At 34.7% G+C, this 18,565-nt stretch overlaps 2 protein-coding genes across 8 annotated transcripts in view; one reads left to right on the top strand and one right to left on the bottom strand.

The window, feature by feature from the left end:
• LOC127180528 (uncharacterized) overlaps window positions 1-5,779 on the bottom strand; it is a 31,677-nt gene extending 25,898 nt beyond the window's left edge. For 2 of the 4 annotated variants that reach the window (XM_051134643.1, XM_051134646.1), the window contains exon 1: window positions 964-1,261. In XM_051134643.1, the coding sequence (XP_050990600.1) occupies window positions 964-1,140 (177 nt within the window). In that variant the 5' untranslated portion in view covers window positions 1,141-1,261. Of the gene's footprint in view, window positions 1-963; window positions 1,262-3,338; window positions 3,492-5,478 lie in introns of those variants that run through there. The other 2 variants (XM_051134644.1, XM_051134645.1) reach the window with 2 other exon arrangements.
• The window catches only part of LOC127180533 (transmembrane protein 255B), a 49,305-nt gene that overhangs the window by 1,133 nt on the left and 29,607 nt on the right, over window positions 1-18,565 (top strand). The window contains exons 1-3 of one of the 4 annotated variants that reach the window (XM_051134651.1): window positions 3,387-3,523; window positions 13,353-13,550; window positions 14,444-14,589. In XM_051134651.1, coding sequence (XP_050990608.1) covers window positions 13,493-13,550; window positions 14,444-14,589 — 204 coding nt within the window. In that variant the 5' untranslated portion in view covers window positions 3,387-3,523; window positions 13,353-13,492. Of the gene's footprint in view, window positions 1-3,383; window positions 3,524-13,352; window positions 13,551-14,443; window positions 14,590-18,565 lie in introns of those variants that run through there. The other 3 variants (XM_051134652.1, XM_051134654.1, XM_051134653.1) reach the window with 3 other exon arrangements.

Raw genomic sequence — 18,565 nt, 5'->3', positions numbered from 1 at the left:
TATTAAGTTTATTTTATTAAATTATTTTACTTTTTTGAAAAAAAAAAAAATTGTGAATGGCAAATGGCAAGTGAATACTATTGTGAATGGCAAATTCTTTATTCACAAATGCCTATTGTTAAAACCCCCTCCATTCTGAATCAGAATCAGAATAAGAATGAGCTTTATTGCCAGGTATGTTTACACATACAAAAAATTGTTTTGGTGACAGAGAGCTTGCACAGTGCAACAGAATGACAGTGACACAGATAATAAAAAATAGAACAAGTAAATAGGGAATAACAATTTACAAATTGACAATTATATTACAGTAGGTAATTTTGTACAGGTATATTACCTGCAAATTCTAAATGTATTTTGCATAATATACCTGTACATACCTATTATTATATTAATATTGTAATATTAGTATTCTGTAAGGCTTTCTGTAACAAACTTGCTCTTTCATGAAATCACTTTAGGTTGTGGAAAATGTAAACAGTACATCCGGGTAAGTACTATAAATCTGTATTTGGCATCTTGTGTCATATTTTGGCGTCATGCCATAGGCTATTTGCATTTAGAGGCCTGTTTTATGTAATAATGTTATCTGCTATGTGTTTGCTTAAATGCATACATATAGGCTAACGTTACAACATACTGGAGTGATATGGATTAATTTGACACTTGATAGGTCTGGAGCACTTTCATGAACAAAAAACATTTGACTTTTAAAACATGGACAAACGCAGCGTATGTTCCGCAGTATAAAAAGAAAAACATTTGTGATTTAAACGCCATGACAGAATAAATTAAATTATGACAGAATTTTAGTTTTTGCCTGAACTATTGCTTTAAGTGTCTTTCATTAATCTGAACAATCCAAGCTATGGGGTTCATAAATCAACCTTTCTTGAATAACTTTTCGGTTCCGAGCCCACTTCGTTGGCCACCTTTGGCCAAGAATTTCACTCTGTAAAGTACCTTTTTGAGAGGCTGCTGTTTGTCGATTTGGTGAAGGATGTCCTGTTTGAGCACTGCACTGGGACAGCTGTCCGTCTGAATGCAGTGATGCTCGTATTTCCTCCAGAACGCTCGGAGCTGCAGCACCACAACATCATCGGCGGCGCTCGATGCTGCAGACTGCGCCTTTCGCATCATTATAGGCTACTAAACACTTTAAGAAATTATTTAATGAATAGCAGTTGATATGTTAAGGTTAGAGTGTTTACACGCATTTAAACACATCTATCGGCACCTTAACAACTTTGTTTTGGAACGTTCTCCGGAGCGCTTTGTCTGTTGCCGTAGCAACAGTAAAGTCATACAACAAGATACACCCTCCCTCCCGCCAGTTAGTTTCGTTTGTGTACTGTGTTGATCACATTCCTGTTAACAAGTTAAAGAGACAGTTTAACCCAAAATGAAAATTCTGACTCGTTAAACGGAGATATTAAGCATATGTTACTCAGTCTCCATGCATTCTATTATATATATATATATATACACAGTGTTGGGAAGGTTACTTTAGAAATGTAATAGGTTACAGATTACAACCCAACAAACATGAGACGTCCACCCGACGTGCAGATCATGTCTATATTCCGACAAAGACGTTGAAATGACGTCGTTTGGACGTCGTTTGCTCAGTGGGAAGTTACTCTATTTAAAATGTAATAAGTAGTGTAACTTTTCAGTTACTTTATTAAAGTAATGTAACATAACATTTGATTACTATTTGATTACTTTTCTAAATTTCTAATATTTTCAACTGTTAATCATTTTAAAACATTTAAACCAGAGGCTCTGGCTTGACAGGCATGGCATGAGCAGGTTTTGGCTTGGTGGGTACTGGAGGATCACGGGGTCCCTCATCCGTGATCCCCACAGTGAATGCAGAACCACCCAAAAGCAGAGCAAAGTCAATGTAACAGACCAGAGTCCAGTGAGGGGTATTACGTGGCATTTTGGATGATATGTCCTTATTTAAGCCAAAGCGAAAAATGTCCTTCAAAAAAGGTTCCTTAAAGTCTACCTGATAACATAGGTCACAGAAGTCAGCCACATAGTTTTCAATGGATAGATTACCTTGACGCAGTCGGACCAGGCGGTCTGCTGGGTCCATGGCGATCTGTGTTTTGCAAGCCACTGGATTTTGGGAGGCGAAGTATTCTGTAACAGGCAGGACTCATAGGAAGCGTGTAAAATCCAAATGCGAGCTTTATTTTACAGATCGTAGTCAGACAGGCAGGGTCAGTATCCAAACAAACAGCGTAGCGAAGGCAAGACAAAAGCGTAATCCACATAAACAGGCAGAGTCCAAAAACCAGAGAGAGCAGTCCATAAAGTGACAAATGAACAGGGCTGTGAAACTTGGCAAAAACTATGGCAATGAACAGACAAAACAGTGGCAAAAACAATGACAAGAAACCAGACCGTAATAATCAAAAACAGGGCAATGAAAACAGGAAAAACGCTTGGTAGAGTCCGCTGAGCAAAACAATACTTCACACGTCCTGTTTGGTGGCCATAAAAGGAGGCCTATACCAGGAAGTAACCAACGAGGCAGCAGAGGGAGCAGCAACAGTCAGTTCACGGGTAAGGGCTCCCTCTGCTGGCGTGGCGTTACAACAACATTATACTGGTAAAAGTTTATAGTATCCCGACTGATTGAAGTAATTGGATAAATGTACATATTTGACATAAAAGATATTGTCAAAGCCCTTATGTAGGTAAAAAATGTAATTCGATCGAGAAATAATTTCCAGTGTGCACATATTGTCCGTAAATGGAAAAGGTCATTTCTGACCCTACAAAAAGTATCATGAAATTGATTCCATAAGACACAGAGGTTAATGTTTTTGATTCTGTTCAAGTTTTACTGCCTTAATTACGTAAAATGATGTGGAAATGCACAGACAAAAATGTGATTCATGGAAAGGGAGAGCGAGAAAGCAGGTGCATTTAACACGTAAAGCCAAAATGTTTTGCAACAAAATGCCGAGATGACAGAAAAAAAAAAAAAAAAAACCTTCGAGTTCTGGAACCTGAAATAATTGTGCAATGCAGAACTCTTTCCAAAACTAAACTGATCCAGTGTTAAGATAAAATGTTAACAGTTATGCCTCATTACCACTTTCTGCTGAAATAAAGGACACACATCTTACTGTGAATGACGAGGCTAAACAAACATTTTTTTGTTTGTACAGAAAGGTTTGGGCTGTATTGCAGCAGACTTGGCTGCCCTGGTGTACTCCTTGTCTCTCTTGTGTACTGGAACAAGCATCCTGAGACTAAATGATTTCCATAACTGCCAATCACAGAACTAGGATATACAGTAAAGTGGGACCGGTGCTCACCAGCTCAACTATATCTTTTTGCTTGAGAGACAGACTCCAGATGTGGAATTCTTGTGCATGTGTGTAACGCTCGTCTCGTATTGCCATTAACAGAGGCTGAAGGCTGGGCAGTACAGCGTCTGACGGCCCGCAATCTGGAAACGACAGCATTATCTAAAGGGGAGGGAGAGGGACAGACAGAGACGGTGAGTGAGAAGGAGATAAGTGCAGTAGACATTTTAACAGAACATTAATATAAAGTGGAGTCACTGATTAACAGGTGAGTCTCATTAAATCTGTCAATGAACATGTCAATTGCACCCCAAAAAGAGAAAATGAGAAAATGAGGTAATTTTCATGACAACTGAATACATTTTCCCCTGAACCTGTGTTGTAATACTAAAAATCTATTTCTTTTGACTGTAATGCACAAAAAGCAATATAAAGTAAAATCTCATTGGTTCCTACAGGTCACAGGACTAAATATCATGACGCTTCAGAAGCATAAATGTTTGACATCAGTCGAGGTGATCAATAATTAATTTAAAGGAAGTAAAGACTTGCATTTGAATCTGTTCATCATGCATGTCATCGTTTCAAATTATGTGCCACAACACTCTAAAAATGCTGGGCTAAAAACAACCCAGCGCTGGGTGAAATATAAACAAACCCAATTGGGTTGTTTTGATATGGTTAAATGTTTAACCCAACCTTCTGGGTAGTTTTATATAACTCAACTATTGCTTAAAAAAAATGACTTCATTTCTTGTTTAAGTTGAATGAATAATAATTTAATAAAAAGCATTTTTTCATTTGCTTATTAATAAATGTTTACTTTTTGATTATTGCTAATGCCTCTATAGTAATTATGAATCTCATTTTTAATTTTGGGTTCATTTTGAGCCAGCAATATAGTCATTTTTAAGCAATAGTTGAGTTTAATAAAACTACACAAAAGGCTGTGTTAAACATTTAACCCAACCACTGGGTCAAAACAACCAGCACTGGGTTGTATTTACCTCGCATTTTTTTAGAGTTTAGTATTCACAAATTTTGCTTTTAAATAATTGATGAGAAAATAAATTAAAGATATTACACACAAAATATCCAACTAATATTTTACTCTTTTAAGATTATAGCAAAAATGTTGAGGAATCCTTATGTCATTTGTTTTCTTGCTGTCAAATTGTACAGACATTTTATTAAGTTTATTTTATTAAATTATTTTACTTTTTTTGAAAAAAAAAATTGTGAATGGCAAATGGCAAGTGAATACTATTGTGAATGGCAAATTCTTTATTCACAAATGCCTATTGTTAAAACCCCCTCCATTCTGAATCAGAATCAGAATAAGAATGAGCTTTATTGCCAGGTATGTTTACACATACAAAAAATTGTTTTGGTGACAGAGAGCTTGCACAGTGCAACAGAATGACAGTGACACAGATAATAAAAAATAGAACAAGTAAATAGGGAATAACAATTTACAAATTGACAATTATATTACAGTAGGTAATTTTGTACAGGTATATTACCTGCAAATTCTAAATGTATTTTGCATAATATACCTGTACATACCTATTATTATATTAATATTGTAATATTAGTATTCTGTAAGGCTTTCTGTAACAAACTTGCTCTTTCATGAAATCACTTTAGGTTGTGGAAAATGTAAACAGTACATCCGGGTAAGTACTATAAATCTGTATTTGGCATCTTGTGTCATATTTTGGCGTCATGCCATAGGCTATTTGCATTTAGAGGCCTGTTTTATGTAATAATGTTATCTGCTATGTGTTTGCTTAAATGCATACATATAGGCTAACGTTACAACATACTGGAGTGATATGGATTAATTTGACACTTGATAGGTCTGGAGCACTTTCATGAACAAAAAACATTTGACTTTTAAAACATGGACAAACGCAGCGTATGTTCCGCAGTATAAAAAGAAAAACATTTGTGATTTAAACGCCATGACAGAATAAATTAAATTATGACAGAATTTTAGTTTTTGCCTGAACTATTGCTTTAAGTGTCTTTCATTAATCTGAACAATCCAAGCTATGGGGTTCATAAATCAACCTTTCTTGAATAACTTTTCGGTTCCGAGCCCACTTCGTTGGCCACCTTTGGCCAAGAATTTCACTCTGTAAAGTACCTTTTTGAGAGGCTGCTGTTTGTCGATTTGGTGAAGGATGTCCTGTTTGAGCACTGCACTGGGACAGCTGTCCGTCTGAATGCAGTGATGCTCGTATTTCCTCCAGAACGCTCGGAGCTGCAGCACCACAACATCATCGGCGGCGCTCGATGCTGCAGACTGCGCCTTTCGCATCATTATAGGCTACTAAACACTTTAAGAAATTATTTAATGAATAGCAGTTGATATGTTAAGGTTAGAGTGTTTACACGCATTTAAACACATCTATCGGCACCTTAACAACTTTGTTTTGGAACGTTCTCCGGAGCGCTTTGTCTGTTGCCGTAGCAACAGTAAAGTCATACAACAAGATACACCCTCCCTCCCGCCAGTTAGTTTCGTTTGTGTACTGTGTTGATCACATTCCTGTTAACAAGTTAAAGAGACAGTTTAACCCAAAATGAAAATTCTGACTCGTTAAACGGAGATATTAAGCATATGTTACTCAGTCTCCATGCATTCTATTATATATATATATATATACACAGTGTTGGGAAGGTTACTTTAGAAATGTAATAGGTTACAGATTACAACCCAACAAACATGAGACGTCCACCCGACGTGCAGATCATGTCTATATTCCGACAAAGACGTTGAAATGACGTCGTTTGGACGTCGTTTGCTCAGTGGGAAGTTACTCTATTTAAAATGTAATAAGTAGTGTAACTTTTCAGTTACTTTATTAAAGTAATGTAACATAACATTTGATTACTATTTGATTACTTTTCTAAATTTCTAATATTTTCAACTGTTAATCATTTTAAAACATTTAAACCAGGCAGAGTTAGCCTTACAGTAGCACTCAACACTGATTACTGTCAGACTTTCAAAATCCTTTATCACTTAAATTAAGATTATAATATGTAAGGGATAATATACATTTGTATTTTGCGATAACAACTGGATGGATGTACATTATCCCACTTATTATACAGCTGCTTGCCACAAAAGTAAGTAATTAGACACAAAACACTGATCTGAGTTGAAATATTTGAACGCAAAACTTTCATGAAGAAATCAGTTGCTAGCAAGCGGTAAGTTGACAGAATTAAGAAATTGTACACATAACATTGAATTGAGATTTAATAATTTATTAGCTAACCAAACGCAAAACTTCCACCACGGAAAAACTATCAAGCGTATAGCGCCGACGTAAGTTGCCCGGATGAGTCTGTGTTATTAGCTTTTACCAGTTGTTGTCAGGGAATAACATACCTTGGAATGTCATGACTGACCAATCAGAATCAAGTGTTCCACAGAGCCATGTAATAATTTAATTTAAAGCAAAGCCACCACAAATTCAGACTTAATACTTCTTATTTACGTTGAGATCATTCGGGGGTTAAATACTGATTTAAAATCATAAGAAATGGTTTAATAGGTATGATACTGGTTTTAGAATCAAATGTTTGGATAGTAATGACAGGAAACACTGGCATCTAACAATGCCTTGGAAAAAAAACTATTAATCTTAAAAACTAAAGTATATGCATAAACCCAAATAGGAAATAAAACATACTGAATAAGCAATGTCCTATTCTGTCCTAAACTCCTGAAGCATTGGTGTCTCATTTTAGAGCAGTCATTGCAATTTATGAATGAAGTGTATGTGAAAAAATTCAAATGTTACCCCCTTTGTAATCATTAATATTTTCAAAAGTAACTGTAATTTATTTACACATTTTTCTCAGTAACTGTAACTTATTACAATTACATTTATTTTGTAATTAAATTACGTAATTTTTTTTACATGTAACTAGTTACTCCCCAACACTGTATATATATATAAAATCATTAGAATGAATGATGAATGAGGTTGTCATTATGCATAACATATCTGCCTTACATTTAACTGAGGAAAAAGGAGTTATGGGTAATGACAGGGAACTGAATAAATAATGGACTAATTCCTCAAATATGTTATTTTGTAACAAAATCTAGTGAATTTATGGGGTGTCAGTGCCACGTTGTATAACGGAAAAAAAATGTTTTGCCAGACCAAACGTTGCACAGCTTCTTATAATCTTTTCGAAACCTGCTTTTGCCAAATGGAGATGAAAACATGTAATGTGCCAGTGTTGATTACTGCCACAAGCTGCATTTTATGCAGCCACATTTATAGAAACCACTTATACCATAAAAAATACATTATATGAACGACGTCTTTTCTGGGACTCTGCCTGAAGCCAAACCTGAGTAAAATAGCTAATGATGAAGACTTTTTACCATACAGGCTCTTGTGGTATTAGACTGGTTCTCTATATGTAACAGGCCTTAGCCTATGAAGTAATTTGCCATGTGCCAGTGAATTGTACTGCAAAGGTTTATATATGCATTGTATATGTTTTGCCACTTAAAACTACTTCAGCAGCCTCTCTTTTATCACATAGTTACACTATGTACAGGAGATTCATATTTACATGGCTCCATGCGGTCATGGAAAACATAGAAATAATAGAAATTTTGAATTTGTTTTGATAGATACATAGATAGATAGATAGATAGATTAGACAGCTATCCCACCTACAAAGCTGTAACAGCTGGATTCAAAGCAGGAGGGGTTTAATGTATTGCTTTCTGTTCACTGAAGTGCCTCCCCGCATGAAAGATGTTATGAAGGGGATTACGAAGGGAAGATGTTCACAGGACTGTTGACGGGACAGAGCAACAGAAAGAAAATGAACAAGACACATCATATTTATAGAGCACTTTTGGTGCTTGTTTGCGAAGTGTTTCATGTACTTTCTGCCCTTGAACTTGTAAGGCTTGGGAGGATCCATCTCCCATGGTAAGTCAGATAAGTGTTCAGGAATTGAGTGTACGGCTTTGTGTCTGTATGGTATTAGGGTGGATGCTTTCTAAGAAAAAAATATATTTGATAAATATGAAGCATATGAGTGTCTCAGAAGACAAATGCAGAATGCTGTGCTAAAATGCTATTGTCTTCACTCCAAATTTCCAATATATGGTTTTAATAATGCCAGGTGTAAGTTTCACAGATCCACTATTTTTGATAGAGGGGTCGGGGTTATTATGATTTTTTTTTTAGGGCTGTTAAAGTTAACTAAAATTGGTCAGTTAAACAAATTTACAGCCAAAAGCACTATACAGGTTTATTCATCCACCATGTAATAGTGGGCACTGTTTCCAGAAAATATTTTAATAATTCACTTTGGCGTAATAATATAAAGGCCACATATTTACATTTGTGGACAACATGTTTATAATATCCTGCTTTTTCTAAGCATTTATATAGGTCTTTTCCCCCTTTTATATAGGAGATTCCTCACAGGCTTCATCATATATGTGACCCTGGACCACAAAACCAGTCATAAGTGTAAATTTCTCGAAATTGAGATTTCTACATCATCTGAAAGCTGAATAAATAAGCTTTCCGTTGATGTATGTTTTTTTTTTTTTTTTTTTTTTTTTACTACGAAAAGACAATATTTTGCTGAGATACAACTATTTGAAAATCTAGAATCTGATGGTGCAAAAAAATCAAAATACTGAGAAAATCACCTTTAAAGTTGTCAAAATGAAGTTCATAGCAATGCATATTACTAATCAAAAATTATGTTTTGATATATTTACGGTGGGAAATTTACAGACTTACTTAATATCCTATATTATAATATTATATATTTAATATATTATATATATTATTAATATATATTTTTGGCATAAAGGAAAAATCGATAAATTTGATCCATCTGATGTATTTTTGGCTATTTCTACAAATATACCCGTGCAACATAAGACATAAGTTTTGTGGTCCAGGGTCACATATGGGCTCCTTGGCATCAATGTTTATGAATACTGGAAAGACATTTATGAAATTTTAAGAAACTGCAGTGAAGTTTTGATTTTCATGAGGGGCAGAGACGAGGAGAATCATGAATCTTTAAAGAATGTCAGAGCACAATTTCAGCGTCCTAGCTTTAAAGTTAAAGCACATGTGAAGTTTGTCATTTATTTATTCAAACATTATGATTTATAAAACTTCCTAAACACTTTGAAGTGACTGATAATGTACATTTTAAATGTGTGTAATTCATCGATATATCAAAATATGAATTGGATTGTTATGATTAGGATTGGTCAATATAACATATATGCTAAAATATAAAATATAGTACGACACAAAACAATAGCTGATCATTATTTTTGTTACATGTTCTGATATGTCTTTGATTGTATCCGCTGCCTGTTTAAAAACCCATGACCATATTCACAACATAGAACAACCTCTTGTACTGTATCGCTTAACTGAAACAACAATCAAATCAAACCTAATTTATGTTACATGTGATAGACTTGTAAGCTGTTATGGCAGAAAGCTATTTGCTTCAAAATTTATATTCCATAATATACACTAAAACAGTACTGTAAAAACTAGAATTCCTATTTGTATACATTAGACTATATAGTAGTAACACAATGTGAGGTTAACCACTTAGAAATGAGAGGTGACACAGACCAATTTCCAGATATAAATATCAACATTTTACCCCAGTACTGGAATAGATTTTAACTACAGCACTCTTTACTTACATTACTTAACATTATACAGTGTAAGGTTAACATGCTAGTTTCACAACCATTTTACTATGTAGCAGATAAACATGGGGGAAAATGAGTTAAAGATGTTAACGGAAAAATTGTTACAAGCATCCTCGGTCTCATCAGTATTGAGTTCACTGACCTCGTTGAAATCTGAGATGCTGTTTTTTAGTTTTATGTCAGTGAACCCACACTGACCAATCCTGACTGTCACTGTGAGTTCCAGAGATTCTAGCTGCAGGCAGAGGAAAAACATCACCCACCAAGCTCCTCACACACCTATCAAATATATCATGTATCGTTGTGTGAGTTTGAACACCCTGCAGTACACAGAAGAGATTAATGAAGACATATGAAGACAAGGATGAATGTAATATGGCAAGACATATAGGCAGCTGACTGAATTTGAAGGTCTAATGCATACAGAATCTAAGCTTTTATCACAATACAAAGTCATTTCTCACTGCTAACTAGATCCACCTGCTATCTATAGAAGAGTATGTTGAACAACAGAAATAATTTACAGCCTGGCAGGAATGTGACTTCTAAATGAATCCCAGCTAGGAAAGCATTTGCTGCGCACTTAACACTTTAACTAGTTCAGAAAGGCCAGAAACAGTACAACACCTTCAGTGTTGTTATTTTTATAGCACTTATTTTGGATAAATTTGTTCATTAAGACAAATTTTATTTTAGAAAAATGCTCTGTATATCTAAACACTGTAGTTTTATAGTATTAGCTGTACAAAGTAGGCAAGGTGTCAAACAACTGGTAGATTTGATTGTTTTTAGTCACAAAAAGAAAAGAATAGACACATCTGAGCCTTCTTTCATAAATTATATTTTGCATGTTCTTCAAAATACAAATAATAAGTAGTATAACATCATGAGCTGGACCACAAAAACTTAACGGGTATATTTATAGCAATACATTGTATGGGTTAAAATTATAAATGTTTCTTTTATGCCAAAGAATAATTAGGATATTAAGTAAAGATCATGTTTTACAATAGTTGTATCATGGCCAAATATTGTCCTATCCTAACAAATAGTTCAGGTTTAAAAAATGGACCCTTATGACTGGTTTTGTGGTCCAGGGTCACATATTGCTGAGTTTCCCAACAACACTTTAAATGCAAAGAACTGGAAAGTGTTCAAAGATTAAATCTATTAAAATGTATCTTTGATATTTGAGAGAACGAAAACTGAAGAACCATTTTACCTCGTTTAAACATTAAGAACAGACCAAATATTGGTTATTATATGCATGTGAAAATAGACTTTATAACAAAACCACAGCCGTTTTGGCATGTTGTCACATCTGAATTACAGCAATTTATGTGTTGTAATTATACTCAACATTAAACATAGTATAAATCCTTTCTTTTGGCCAGCTCAATGTTATTTCATGAATTTTTTATGCTTTATTGTTTTATTGTTAAATATGGCAGAAAAGTCTATAATTGGCTTGTTAATGGTCACGGAAGAGCAATATGTTTTTAATAAACGCGGACAGCAGCGCAAAGTTGATTCTGTGCTTACTTAATCTAATATTTGATGGGTTTTTTTTATGTTGTGGATTTAAGTAGCAAATGAGAATCACTAAAATGAATGCATATATTCTGAGACAAATGTCTTCTTAAAGGCACGATAATTAACATGATAATTAATAAAAGGCCGACTTTTCCATTTGTTGACATGACATGGTTAGATTCATATGGTAAATATCATATAATATGTTGGGTGTCCATCTTAGAGATAATCACCATGTTTAGAATGAAACCATCATATTTAAAAACATGCTAATCATATCATATAGTAAAACAGATTTTGTTTCTGTATTTTAAAATGTGTTTTATAATAACATATTTTAATCATAGTTATTGAACAAAAATGATTATTTAACAAAATAAGCAAAAAATAGTACAAACTTTGCTAAAGTGATTGTTTTGAACAAGTAATAAACATTATTTTAGCTAAAGTATTTATCATAAGATTTTTAAACAAAATAAACGACTTGCATGATTTATGTTCACATAAAATCTGTTGCTCCATAAATGTTCAAACAAATGTATATATTTTTCTGCAACCATACACTTTGGGCACAGAGAAAAGCACATTTTTTTCTTACACTGATAAAAATGATTTTGTGGTGAAGTAAATAATACAGAAAAACAAATTTAATTTCTACATTAAATAATTTAGTTCAGGCAAGAATTACAAAAAAGAGTAAATTCAATATTATTACTCAATTTAAGCTTGTCGAATTTAAAGTTTGAACTTATAAGTATATCTTACTTGGAATTGTTTAAGTAAATATCAAAGTCATGATCTTGTTGCTTCCATCATACATTTGGGCATGAATAATTAATAAGGATCATATTGTTTGTTGTTTTCGAGTTGTATTTACACTGTTTTATTATTGCTTTTGTTGTTAGGTTTAGTAACTTGTTAGGTTTAGTACATTTGCTTCTCCAAAATGACCCATTTATACTCAAACACTATTCACTGATTGTGACTGTAGTTGTGTATCATGTGCCAAGTACTGAGGTCTCTGTGTTCATTTAGTTAGTAAATACATTGAGTCAACATATTACCTTAAAAAGAATAAGGTGCTGTCTATGTACATACGTACATGATTGTAAGTGAACCACATGCTGTAATAGCATGCCTTTTTCCAGTGCTACATTGATGGAGTAAATCTTATAAATCATGACTAAGTGAAATGTACTTGTGTACTGCAGATTTAACTTAAAGTAAGTAAAAAATACTCATCAAACTCTGACTACATTAAACTTACTTATTTCCTTTGCTAATTTTACCTAACATAAGTAGATTTTACTTAATTCAATACTTAAATTTTACTTAAAAATGTATGTGTGCAAAAACTTGCAAAACAAAAATTAAGTAAATCTTACGTATTGTTTTTTTCAGTGTAGTAGGGTGTGCCTTTAGCCCCGTTGTGCCCTATAATAATCATTTTCCTGAGCTGTTCTAATATGTAAAAACTTTAAAGTTAGTCTCTTTACAGAAAAAAAAAAAAAAAACTACCCTGAGTACAAGGAGACAGCAACCCCCTAAATAATCTACGTCATATTCTGCCATTAGTCATCTGATTGATGATTTCTATAAACACATTACAAAACCATCAAGTCAAATAGTCAAACTATTCCAAAAAATAAAATGAATGAAAAATCCCAAAACTCTGAAAATAAAATGACGTAACACCACCAGGTTAGACGAGTATCAGTTGAACTGTCCACTTTGTTTAGGCTCTTATTTTACGACGCTCAATTCCTCGGAGGGCGCGGGCACGTGTATAAAAGCTCCAGCCGTCGCGGTGGCGCGCACAGTCTGGATTTACACAGTGAGTGAGAGAGATCGGTTGGATTATAAACATTAACGGGGAGAAATGACAAACGCACAGGAAACGACCCGGCGCGACGCCACACCTCCGCACACTGCTGCAGGTAAGTGTGAGGGGTTTGGATGAGATTTCAGAAATATAGTCCGTTTAGCGTGAGAAAATCTTAAAATTAGAAAGTATTTTTGAATGTAAAATGTTATTATAAATTGAGAGAAATAGAATTTTGTGCACTGACCTGCACTTCTCATTTTAACATTCGAAAAAAAAATGTGTTTAAAGTCAAAACTATTTTCTCTTTTATAATCTTGCATTTGATAAATATAAATTGTGTAGCCTACTGAATAGGTTCAGCGTAGGAAATGTGAGTGGGACCAGAACCAATCATTTTAATGAATGATTGTCTTTAAAATATCAGTAGACAATCAAATGTACCAGTCATTATTAATTCTTTGTCATTTTAAAAAAATGTTTTCATTTGTCTGACGTCCTCATAGTGGATATGACCAAGCTTCAGCATATGGATATGTGTTTTTAAGGTGTAAAAGGTGTATTTAATAAATGAACCATAATAAATTAGATAAAGTGATATATATATATATATATATATATATATATATATATATATATATATATATTGTATTATTTAAATGTAATTACAAATAATACAATAAAAAAGTACTCCAAGGTTTGGGTTATAAAGCTTGCAGTTCACTCTGCATGCCATATGTCATAATCAACTGAATCATTCAATATTTTCAAAACAGTGGAGGTGTTGAGAGATCTTTGACCAAAGTTCAATCCAGAAACCCGGGAAAGGCCAAGAATTTTTCCTCACGGGGCAGAGAATGATTTCATATGTAAACTGAGTTTGTCAATCAAGAGGGGAAACCTGTACTATGTATTTAAGCAGATATAAACTGTTTATGTTATTGATTTGCAATCATTTAAAATGAGTTAACTCCTAAACTCTCTCTCTGTCTCGCTGTCTCTCTCTAGTAGATGCAGTGAGGATGAGGAGAAGAAAGGCTCAGTGGCTTGTTTCAGGCATGTTGTGTCTGTCTTTGGTCATTGTTGTGATTGGTATCTACATCAGCACACGCACTGAGAGCGTCAGCATCACAGGATACGTGTCTGGAGTTATTGTAAGTGTCATAATCATATTTTGATTTGAATTTGGTGTAAATTAAGAAGGGGGTGGTGGGGTGATGTTGTATTTATTTTCTTTGGTATTCTGTCTAACTATGAGACCCACTGACATTCTTGCTCTTTTTGTACATACCCTGGGGAGCTCAAGTTTATTCTAGTCTCAATGAAGATTCCACTCCATCCAGTAAGATCAAAATGTACTTATATGTCTCATTCAGTCGATAATCTGATAAGAAAGTAGTAATTTGAAACTGATCGTCTGTCAAGAAGAACACTAATTTTGGTTGCAACGGTAATTCCCTCAACAACCCAATTCAAATCCACTGCTCTGACTCTATTTAAAACTCATGGACGTTGCCAAAATAGACAGAGACCAACCAAACCTTTCCAAGATAAATTTTCATGAGAAAACCACACACTCTGAAATCAGATAAAACTCAGTTCTATCTGAAATACAATTTGTAAGTTCTGTTTTGGATTAAGTCATTTTGAATCGCACAAGCCCTTCTCTAGATATAGATACTAACTTTATGATTTAGCCTGTGCTTGAAGATTATGTAATTACGGTTATTCCCAAAGAAATTATGGTTTACAGTAAATGCTATAAAATCAAACAAATAGCATTTAATTGTCTTTGGAAATATGTGTTTGATGTGGGTTCGTGTAATTTTCTTGGTCTTCGACATGTGATTATAGGCCCACACACTGATTACCATCATTTAAAGCAGGGGTCTCCAACCTTTTTTTCTCCACGGACCAGTGTATAACTGTTTTTAGACAGTTATACACTGTTATCGGCATATGTTGAAGCAGATTCGTCTCCTGTCGTCTCTGAGAGAATATGCACCGTTAATGCAGCATTAGAAAACTTGGTCAGTTTTTTTACTTTCACTTTCTGTATCCACCTTATTTTTCAATGTGGAAGTAAGCTATTTTTTGGTAATGTGTTAGACATCCGGTTCATAATCCGCCATAGGGAAATAACTAAAAGAATCTCAAAGTGCAGTAAACTGTAAAATAGTTTGCACTACAAACCAGTGTATTCATAATTAAGATAATACATTAAGACACACCAGTTTGCAATATCAAGCAGCAAAACAAGCTTTTTGTGCAGCTAAAAATAGCTGGAAGTGGATGAGACCGGAAGCCAGACACAAAAAATGTACAAATGGCTGCACCCATTCTTTCCAATATTGTGACGTAACCGCAAACCCCCATGCGTATGTATCTTACATGCGGGGAGACATGAAAGAGGAATCAACTCGGTATGCCGTGCTGTCTGAAACGCGTCTCTATGCTTGTGCACGCTTTGGGTGTGTGCAAGAACATACTGCAAGTAACGAATTGAGTTCTGTTTCATTTCTTCTTGTTGTGGTTTTAAATAGCTTGAACTTATAAATTGGCAAATTGATATGCAAATCACATGCCGAACAGTGGGGTCAGGACCTGGTTCGTTTAATTTAACATGAAATCATCAAATTGTTACTCCATATCAATCGCATACAACGAAAGTACAGAATAATTAGAACAATCATTTACGCACAATAAATAACAGAGCATCATAGCTATACAAATTTTCCCCAGAACTTTCACGGCCCGGTAGTGGGTCGCGGCCCGGTGGTTGGGGACCTCTGATTTATAGAATCAAGTTTAACACATAGGAACATTTTAATCACTCATTCTATGAGTATGATAATTATCATTTTGTCACATACTCAGGAGCTTTAAAGTGTGGGCACATTACTGAAATTTTTTGCAAAAGTTTGTGGGCAAAAAACTGTCCATTGTATACAAAACGACCCTATAGATTGTTTGTGCAAGCACCTTATTACCACCTATAGTTACGTTTTAAGTTAAGCACCCTCTAGTGGGCGTAAAAATAATGATAGTGCCCTGTTGTGTCTGTCATCATAAAATGCGTTTATTTAAATGCAATGTGTGAACTTTTTACACCGATCTCACAGTAATTCGTAAATATTTTACTAGGTGGGTAATTGGTATGAATGACCACACTTAACCCCACCCCTAAACCGACCCTCACAGAAATCGTGCAAAATCATGATATATAGTGCATTTACATTTTATGACCACATGTGCTCTCTGGGATCAAACCCCTGATCTTATGATCACATGGTTATATACTGTAGTATAATACAATGCTCTACCAACTGAGCTACATGCAACCTGAAAGTGTTTTGTTGCCGATAGGGGTGCAATTGTAGTATACACTCTGATGGGTCGCATTTCAGAAATTTTGACAAACGACCTATATGGGCGTATTGGTTGGGGGACAGGTTGCCATTGTATAATGTCAATAAAGTAGCGATTAATAAATCACAGCTCACAATGAAGTTACTTTTAAACCAAGCTGCCTCCTATTGGTCAACATGGCAAATCCGTATGATCAGCCTGATCCTGCTGTGAAATCTGCATTGGAAAATCTTCCTAAACAACTTGATTTAGCCAACAAAAGTGTATCAACCAATGCTAGATGTGACTGCATCTTCAGTCTTCCGTCATTATTTTTCACTCCTCATGTCCTTTCTGCCTTTAAATTAATAAGATAATAGTAACATATTTTAAAAAATGTCTCTGCATACAATGAAAATTAATGTGGTCCATTGTTGTTTTGACTTGAATCTGCCAGATAGAAAGGATCCTCTTCATCTCCACACCAAACAATCCACTGGCGTTCCACAGGGTTCAGTAGTTGGACCTCTTTTATTTTCTCTGTACTTAGCAAGATCATCAACTCTCAAAAATCCTATCGATCTTGCAGATCATACTCATACTACTTATCAAAAACCATGTTGTTGTTCATTCCCACTAGAAACCGAACTTGTTAAGATCTATCATTTTCCATCAACAACTCAATCGGCTCACTCACAAAGGAAGCCAAGAACCTGTCATTTGCACCCCATATGCTAACCAGAACCTTTTTTTACTACTACTGATTCCTGGCAAATAAGTAGACCTCTGCAGCTCACCCAGAATGCTGCAGATTGGCTGTTCAAGCTTCCCAAGTACTTCCACGCCACATTGCATCTCAATTTCATGTCAATTTCTACTGCTAGATCAGGTCTGAAACACTTCTAGTGTTAGTTTGTGGCTCTGTTATGGCTTGTCAGCCATCACAGAATAATACATTCTGTATTTTTGTAATACAGAATCATCTTGCATGTAAATATAAAATGTTGTATCCCTAAATTAATCAGTGTGGAACTCAATTTGTACCTTTATTTAAGCATGTTTGGCCTTGCACTCCTCAGTTCACTGACGATATCTGTTGTAAGGGTCTAAAAGAGATCATCCATAAACTGATACAATTTTTATTACACTTTTATTATACGTTGCGTCCTTTTTGAAACTGTAGTCAAGATTGCGTCATACAGGTTTGGAACAACACAAGTAAATAATGACAGAATTTCCACCCCATTCTTATGAACCGATGTTAGAAAAGTCAGTGGTCGCATCTTAATAATACTCAAACTTGCATTTACCCAATTAATGAATTACATTAATGACTTCATCTGTGAGCTCAAGGCTGTTTAGACATTATAAACAAGGGGCTTCTTGTTAATACAATGTCAAATATTATCAATGGGTTCACAGCAGGAAAAAGAAGATAATAAAATCAGTCTGACAGTGAGAAATAAACCTCAAACTGGGTTACCAAAACATCTCTGTTCCATATGTGAACTTGGATGGTCCGTGAAACTTTCCACAACTCCTGCAGATACCCTGCTGGAGACTTAGACTATGAGTACAGCGTGCCACCTCTCATAAGCTGATGGCTACGAATTTTCGCATCCAAAAGGATTGGTTCTTCCAATTAGCTATCAGCAGGATGTTGTGGAGAGGCTTGTTGTGTGTTCTGCAACAGGATGTAATCTCATAATCCTTGAAATATTTGGGTTTCAGACTTCCCTTCATATTTTCTTGTCATTTAAGCTTGAAAAAACATAGAGGGAA

Source organism: Labeo rohita, chromosome 18 (genome assembly GCF_022985175.1).
Source record: "Labeo rohita strain BAU-BD-2019 chromosome 18, IGBB_LRoh.1.0, whole genome shotgun sequence".
Taxonomy (NCBI): domain Eukaryota; kingdom Metazoa; phylum Chordata; class Actinopteri; order Cypriniformes; family Cyprinidae; genus Labeo; species Labeo rohita.
This window is presented reverse-complemented; position numbering and strand designations above follow the sequence as displayed.